This window comes from Oncorhynchus kisutch, unplaced genomic scaffold (genome assembly GCF_002021735.2).
Source record: "Oncorhynchus kisutch isolate 150728-3 unplaced genomic scaffold, Okis_V2 scaffold1081, whole genome shotgun sequence".
Lineage (NCBI taxonomy): Eukaryota > Metazoa > Chordata > Actinopteri > Salmoniformes > Salmonidae > Oncorhynchus > Oncorhynchus kisutch.
The window spans coordinates 72,501-80,762 of NW_022263026.1; the positions used below are offsets into that span (position 1 = coordinate 72,501).

Here is an 8,262-nt window from a genome sequence, read left to right on the forward strand (position 1 = left end):
TGTGTGTGTGTTTGTGAACAGAGCCCCAGGACCAGCTTGCTTAGGAGACTCTTCTTCAGGTTAATCTCTCTGTAGGTGATGGCTTTGTTGTGGAAGGTTTGGGAATCGCTTCCTTTTAGGTGGTTATAGAATTTAACAGCTCTTTTCTGGATTTGGATCATTAGAGGGTATCGGCCTAATTCGGCTCTGCATGCATTATTTGGTGTTCTACATTGTACACAAAGGATATTTTTACAGAATTCTACATGCAGAGTCTCCATTTGGTGTTTGTCCCATTTGGTTGGTGAGCGGACCCCAGACCTCACAAACATAAATGGCAATGGGTTCCAAAACGGAGTATTTTTAGCCAGATCCTAATCGGTATGTCTTGCCATGTCTCTCAGATCGTTCACAGCTTTGTGGAAGTTACCTGTGGTGCTGATGTTTAGACCAAGGTATGTATCGTTTTTTTTTGTGTGCTCTAGGCAACGGTGTCTAGATGGAATTTAAATTTGTGGTCCTGGCGACTGGACCTTTTTTGGAACACCATTATTTTGGTCTTACTGAGGTTTACTGTCAGGGACCAGGTCTGGCAGAATCTGTACAGAATATCTAGGTGCTGCTGTAGGCCCTCCTTGGTTGGTGACAGAAGCACCAGATCATCAGAAAACAGTAGACATTTGACTTCAGATTCTAGTAGGGTGAGGCCGGGTGCTGGAGACTTTTCTAGTGCCCTCGCCAATTCGTTGATATATATGTTGAAGAGGGTGGGGCTTAAGCTGCATCCCTGTCTCACCCCACGTCCCTGTGGGAAGAAATGTGTGTGTTTTTTGCCTATTTTAACTGCACACTTGTGGTTTGTGTACATGGATTTTATAATGTTGTATGTTCTTCCTACAACACCACTTTCCATCAATTTGTTTCGAAGACCCTCATGCCAAATTGAGTCGAAGGCTTTTTTGAAATCAACAAAGCATGAGAAGACTTTGCCTTTGTTTTGGTTTGTTTGTTTGTCAATTAGGGTGTGCAGGGTGAATACGTGGTCTGTCGTAAGGTAATTTGGTAAAAAGACAATTTGACCTTTGCTCAGTACATTGTTTTCACTAAGGAAATGTACGACTCTGCTGTTCATGATATAATGCAGAGGATTTTCCCAAGGTTGCTGTTGTCGCATATCCCTCTGTAGTTATTGGGGTCAAATTTGTCTCCACTTTTGTGGATTGTGGTGATCAGTCCTTGGTTCCAAATATTGGGGAAGATGCCAGAGCTAAGGATGATGTTAAAGAGTTTTAGTATAGTCAATTGGAATTTGTTGTCTGTATATTTAATCATTTCATTGAGGATACCATCAACACCACAGGCCTTTTTGTCCTGTAATTCATTCAAGGTAATTGGAGATTCCATAGGGTTCTGGTAGTCTTTAATAGTTATGTATATGTTTTTGCTGTTTGTTCTTTGTTATAGAGCCAAAAAGATTGGCGAAGTGGTTTACTCATACATCTCCATTTTGGATAGATAATTCTTCGTGTTGTTGTTTGTTTAGTGTTTTCCAATTTTCCCAGAAGTGGTTAGAGTCTATAGATTCTTCAATTACATTGAGCTGATTTCTTACGTGCTTCTTTTCTGACGTGCTGTTCCTTCTTTTTCCGTAGTGTATTTCTGTATTGTTTTAGTGATTCACCATAGTGAAGGCGTAGACTCTGGTCTCTCTCTGTCTCTCTCTGTCTCTCTGTCTCTCTCTGCCTCTCTCTGTCTCTCTACGTCTCTCTCTGTCTCTCTCTGTCTCTCTCTGCCTCTCTACGTCTCTCTACGTCTCTGTACGCCTCTCTCTGTCTCTCTCTGTCTCTCTCTGCCTCTCTCTGCCTCTCTCTCTCCATGTCTCTGTCTCTCTTACTCTGTCTGTCTCTATCTCTCTCTGTTTCTCTCTGTCTCTCTCTCTCTTTCTGTCTCTCTGTCTCTCTCTGTCTCTCTGTCTCTCTATCTCTCTCTGTCTCTCTCTGTCTCTCTGTCTCTCTCTGTCTCTCTGTCTCTCTGTCTCTCTGTCTTTCTCTCTCTGTCTCTCTCTGTCTCCCCCTCCCCCAGGCTGAATTCCTACTCAGGGAAACTAGAAAGAAGTCAAGAAGAAAAAAAGCCTCTTTAATCATAATGGTTGATATGTGGTGTGTAATTTGGTGCTGGGTGGGATGAAAATAAAACCCATTCACAGCTGTACTTTGCCCACGCCTCACGTGTGTGTGTTTGTGTGTGTTTGTGTGTTTGTGTGTTTGTGTGTTTGTGTGTATGCGTGTGTGTGGGTGTATCGGTGATTGTGTGTGAATATGCGCGTGTGTGTGTTTGTGTGTGTTTGTATGCATGTGTGTGTGTGTGTATTGGTGCGTGCGTGCGAGTGTTAGCTTGCTATACACATGCTATATGTTAGCTTGCTGGCATTTCTCTGAGGAGAAGTCTGTTTCTAGTATGTTTCTAGTTTTCCTCTCCATTACAAGCCTATAGCTTCTGTTCTTCATACATGTGACACACATGTGATTTGCTTTCGGTCATTTATATACTTATTTATGTATGTATTTATTCATGTATTTATGTATTCATTTATTTATTCTTTCATTCATTCATCTATCTATCTATTTATCAGTGGTGGAAAAGTACCGAATTGTCATACTTGAGTAAAAGTAAAGATACCTTAATAGAAAGTTACTCAAGTAAAAGTGAAAGTCACCCAGTAAAATACTACTTGAGTAAAAGTCTGAAAGTATTTGGTTTAAAATGTACTTAGGTTTCAAAAGTAAATGTAATTGCTAAAATATATTTAAGTACCAAAAGTAAAAGTACAAACCATTTCAAATTCCTTATATTAAGCAAAGCAGACTGTACCATTTTCTTGTTTTTAAAATGTATGGATAGCCAGGGGCACACTCCAACACTCAGACATCATTTACAAAAGATGTCTTTGTTTTTAGTGAGTCCGCCAGACCTTAGGGAGTAGGGATGACCACGTGTTCTCTTGATAAGTATGAGAATTTCACAATTTTCCTGTCTTGCTAAGCATTCAAAATATAACGAGTCATTTAGGTTGTCAGGGAAAATGTATGGAGTAAAAAGTACAATATTTTCTTTAGGAATGTAGTGAAGTAAAAGTAAAAGTTCTCAAAAATATAAATACTAAAGTAAAGTACAAATACCCAAAATGACTTAAGTAGTACTTTCAAGTATTTTTACTTAAGTACTTTACACCACTGAAATATATTATTGTTCATTCTTTCGTTCTTTAATTTGTTTATTCATTAATTAATTTGTTTAGTCATAGGGACAGGAGTTTTCCATGTGAACTGGCCAGGAGAAACTCCTGACCCAACTCTAAGTCCCTCACCATCCCCCTCAGTCTACCAGTCAGTCATGATCCTTCTCAATCTACCAGTCAGTCATTATCCCCCTCAGTCTACCTGTCAGTCATTATCCCCCTTTGTCTACCAGTCAGTCATTATCCTCATCGGTCTACCAGTCAGTCATTATCTCCCGCAGTCTACCTGTCAGTCATTATCCCCGTCAGTCTATGAGTCCGTCATTATCCCCCTCGGTCTACCTGTCAGTCATTATCCCCCTCAGTCTACCAGTCGGTCATTATCCCCATCAGTCTACATGTCAGTCATTATCCCCCTCGATCTACCAGTCAGTCATTATCCTCATCGGTCTACCAGTCAGTCATTATCTCCCACAGTATACCTGTCAGTCATTATCACAGTCAGTCTACCGGTCAGTCATTATCCCCCTCAATCTACCAATCAGTCATTATCCCCCTCAGTCTACCAGTCAGTCATTATCCCCCTCGGTCTACCAGTCAGTCATTATCCCCCTCAGTCTACATGTCAGTCATTATCCCCCTCAGTCTACCGGTTAGTCATTATCCTCCTCGGTGTACCAGGCAGTCATTATCTCCCACAGTCTACCTGCCAGTCATGATCCTTCTCAGTCTGCCAGTCAGTCATTATCCCCCTCAGCCTACCCGTCAGTCATTATCCCCCTCAGTCTACCAGTCAGTCATTATCCTCATCGGTCTACCAGTCAGTCATTATCTCCCACAGTCTACCTGTCAGTCATTATCCCCGTCAGTCTATGAGTCCGTCATTATCCCCCTCAGTCTACCTGTCGGTCATTATCCCCCTCAGTCTACCTGTCAGTCATCATCCCCATCAGTCTACCTGTCAGTCATTATCCCCCTCGGTCTACCAGTCAGTCATTATCCTCATTGGTCTACCAGTCAGTCATAATCTCCCACAGTCTACCTGTCAGTCATTATCCCCATCAGTCTACAAGTCAGTCATTATCTCCCTCGGTCTACCAGTCAGTCATTATCCCCCTCAGTCTACCGGTCAGTCACTATCCCCTTCAGTTTACCAGTCAGTCATTATCCCCCTCAGTCTACCAGTCAGTCATTATCCCCTTCAGTCTAACAGTCAGTCATTATCCCCCTCAATCTACCAGTCAGTCATTATCCCCCTCAGTCTACCAGTCAGTCATTATCCCCCTCAGTCTACCAGTCAGTCATTATCCCCCTCGGTCTACCAGTTAGTCATTATCCCCCTCAGTCTACCTGTCAGTCATTATCCCCCTCGGTCTACCAGTCAGTCATTATCCTCCTCGGTCTACCAGTCAGTCATTATCTCCCACAGTCTACCTGTCAGTCATTATCCTTCTCAGTCTACCAGTCAGTTATTATCCCCCTCAGTCTACCTGTCAGTCATTATCCCCCTCAGTCTACCAGTCAGTCATTATCCCCCTCAGTCTCTCCAGTCAGTCATTATCCCCCTCAGTCTACCAGTCAGTCATTATCCCCCTCAGTCTACCAGTCAGTCACTTTCCCCCTCCGTCTACCAGTCAGTCAGACCACTGTAGTTTTACTGTACAGTCAATTTTCACAAAGTCTGCTGCCTCAGTTTGTATGATGGCAATTTACATATACTCTAGAATGTTATGACGAGTGATCAGATGAATTGCAATTAATTGCAAAGTCCCTCTTTGCCATGCAAATTAACTGAACATTTCCACTGCATTTCAGCCCTGCCATAAAAGGAACGGCTGACATCATGTCAGTGATTCTCTTGTTAACACAGGTGTGTGTTGACGAGGACAAGGATGGAGATCACTCTGTCATGCTGATTGAGTTCAAATAACAGACCGGAAGCTTCAAATGGACGGTGGTGCTTGGAATCATTGTTCCTACTCTGTCAACCATGGTTACTTGCAAGGAAACACGTGCCGTCATCATTGCTTTGCACATAAACGGCTTCACAGGCAAGGATATTGCTGCCAGTAAGATTGCACCTGAATAAACCATTTATCAGATCATCAAGAACTTCAACGAGAGGGGTTCAACTGTTGTGAAGAAGGCTTCAGGGCTCCCAAGAAAGTCCAGCAAGCGCCAGGACTGTCTCCTAAAGTTGATTCAGCTGCAGGATCGGGGCACCACCAGTACAGAGCTTGCGCAGGGATGGCAGCAGGGAAGTGTGAGTGCATCTGCACGCACAGTGAGGTGAAGACTTTTGGAGGATGGCCTGGTGTCAAGAAGGGCAGCAAAGAAGCCACTTCTCTCCAGGAAAAACATCAGGGACAGACTGATATTCTGCAAAGGGTACAGGCATTGTACTGCTGAGGACTGGGGGTAAAGTCATTTTCTCTGATGAAACCTCTTTCTGATTGTTTGGGGCATCCGGAAAAAAGCTTGTCCGGAGAAGACAAGGTGAGCGCTACCATCAGTCCTGTGTCATGCCAACAGTTAAGCATCCTGAGACCATTCATGTGTGGGGTTGCTTCTCAACCAAGGGAGTGGGCTCACTCACAATTTTGCCTAAGAACACAGCCATGAATAAAGAATGGTACCAACACATCCTCCGAGAGCAACTTCTCCCAACCATCCAGGAACAGTTTTGTGATGAACAATGCCTTTTCCAGCAAGATGGAGCACCTTGCCGTAAGGCAAAAGTGATAACTAAGTGGCTCGGGGAACAAAACATCGATATTTTGGGTCCATGGCCAGGAAACTGCCCAGACCTTAATCCCATTGAGAACTTGTGGTCAATCCTCAAGAGGCGGGTGGACAGACAAAAACCCACAAATTCTGACAAACTCCAAGCATTGATTATGCAGGAATGGGCTGCCAACAGTCAGGATGTTGCCCAGAAGTTAATTGACAGCATGCCAGGGTGTTTTGCAGAGGTCTTGAAAAAGAAGGGTCAACACTGCAAATATTGACTCTTTGTATCAACTTCATGTAAGTGTCAATAAAAGCCTTTGACACTTGTGAAATGCTTGTAATTATACTTCAGTATTCCATAGTAACATCTGACAAAAATATCTAAAGACACTGAAGCAGCAGACTTTGAAAATGTATATTTGTGTCATTCTCAAAACTTTTGACCACGACTGTAGTATGAAGGAGTGGAATGATTATCTAAAATAAGTGTTGTTTGACAAAAGAGAAAGTAGCCAGAGAAGTTTTTACGTTAGAGAATGTAAGAGGTAAATGACGCAAAGCTATCCAGACTATTGTACTCCGTATGTGTGTGAGAATGTGTGTGTCGGCCATTTCAGACGGTTTGATTTACAGATAATTTACTGTCGTGACATCATTTAACCTTTACTGATCCAGGAACTGATCCAGGAATTGATCCTCTTTAGACTTCCCCTTTAATGCTACTGATATAATTGCTGCTGGTCTGACAAGCACAGTACAACTGTAGACCTATGTGACAAAGTGTTATGAGTTTGACTCCTGTACTCTGAGTTTACAGTATGTGTTCAATGTAAGAAGTGCCTGACTACAGTATGACTTTAAAAGGAGGGTTAGTATAAAGCATATCTTCTCTGTGTGTTTGGTCCTGATTCGTCCTTCTCTTTGACAACAGCTTTAAACAGAGAGACAGAGAGGAATGTGTGTTTGACTGGGTGGGCTATGGAGCTAAACATTAACTCTCTCTCTCCTTCATCTACACCTCTCTCTATCTCTCCCCGACTCCCTCCCCTAACTCCTCCCCTCTCTCCCCCACCATCCTCTTCTCCCCATCTCTCTCTCTCCCCCCTTCTCCACCCTATCTCCCCCCTCCAGGCCAGGAGTGTTTCAACTCTCGCTCCCTGGCCCTCCAGGCACAGAAGAAGATCCTATCCAAGATGGCGACCGTGGCGGTGGCCAACCTCCTGACAGACGACGTCAGCAGTGAGATCCTGGACGAGCTGTACAAGGTCAGCCGGGAGTTCACCAAGAGTAAGAAGGAGGCCCACAAGATCGTCAAAGACGTCATCAAGATCGCCCTGAAGATCGGTATCCTGTACCGCAACCACCAGTTCAGCCCAGACGAACTGGACACGGTCGAACGCTTCAAGAAGAAGATGAACCAGGCAGCCATGACGGCGGTCAGCTTCTACGAGGTGGACTACACGTTCGACCACCGCATTCTGTCAGAGTTGCTGCTGGAATGCCGGGATCTTCTGCATGCGCTGGTGGAGCAGCACCTGACCCTGCGGTCGCACACTCGCATCGACCACGTGTTCAACCACTTTGCCCATGGGGAGTTCCTGGCCGAACTGTACGGAGACGGAGAGGATTACAGACTGTACCTGAGGAAGATCTGCAACGGGATCAACAAACTGCTGGACGAGGGAACGCTTTAACCTCTGACCCCTGATCTCTCACCTCTCACCTGACATTTGACCTTGCTCCTCCCTTCCTATTACTCAATCTCCATGGTTGTGGCTCAATAATCCCCCTTTCTCCTGAAGTGTGCACTTGTTCACTTCCCTTCATGGATTTGAAAGGAAATTATTGGTATATGGAACTTCCTTGTAGCCCATGCCTACACTAATCTAATATTTTTACATTTGTGGGGATTAGCAGATGAGTGCACACTTCAGGAAGAAGGAGAGATTATTGGGACACACTCCTCCTCTTCCTCTGGTCTCTCCACAGATCTGCTTTCCCTCCTCTCATTCCTTCTCTCTTTAAAAACCCTGATCTGTTCTGTTCTACCTTTTTCCTCCTGTTCTCCCACTTCCTCCTCTCTTTTCTCTCCTCCTCTCCTACTTCCTCCTCTCTTTTTCTCTCCTCCTCGCCAACTTCCTCCTCTCTTTTCTCTCCTCCTCTCCCACTTCCTCCTCTCTTTTCTCTCCTCCTCTCCCACTTCCTCCTCTCTTTTCGCTCCTCCTCTCCTACTTCCTCCACTCTTTTCTCTCCTCCTCTCCAACTTCCTCCTCTCTTTTCTCTCCTCCTCTCCAACTTCCTCCTCTCTTTTCTCT

The 8,262-nt window shown here is 44.3% G+C and overlaps 1 protein-coding gene across 1 annotated transcript in view; it reads left to right on the forward strand.

The window, feature by feature from the left end:
- Positions 1–8,045, forward strand: part of LOC116364455 (tumor necrosis factor alpha-induced protein 8-like protein 3) — a 46,319-nt gene extending 38,274 nt beyond the window's left edge. Inside the window, exon 2 of the mRNA XM_031817584.1 lies at positions 7,079–8,045. Coding sequence (XP_031673444.1) covers positions 7,079–7,641 — 563 coding nt within the window. The 3' untranslated portion in view covers positions 7,642–8,045. The remainder of the gene's footprint in view (positions 1–7,078) is intronic.
- Positions 8,046–8,262: the final 217 nt, after the last annotated feature.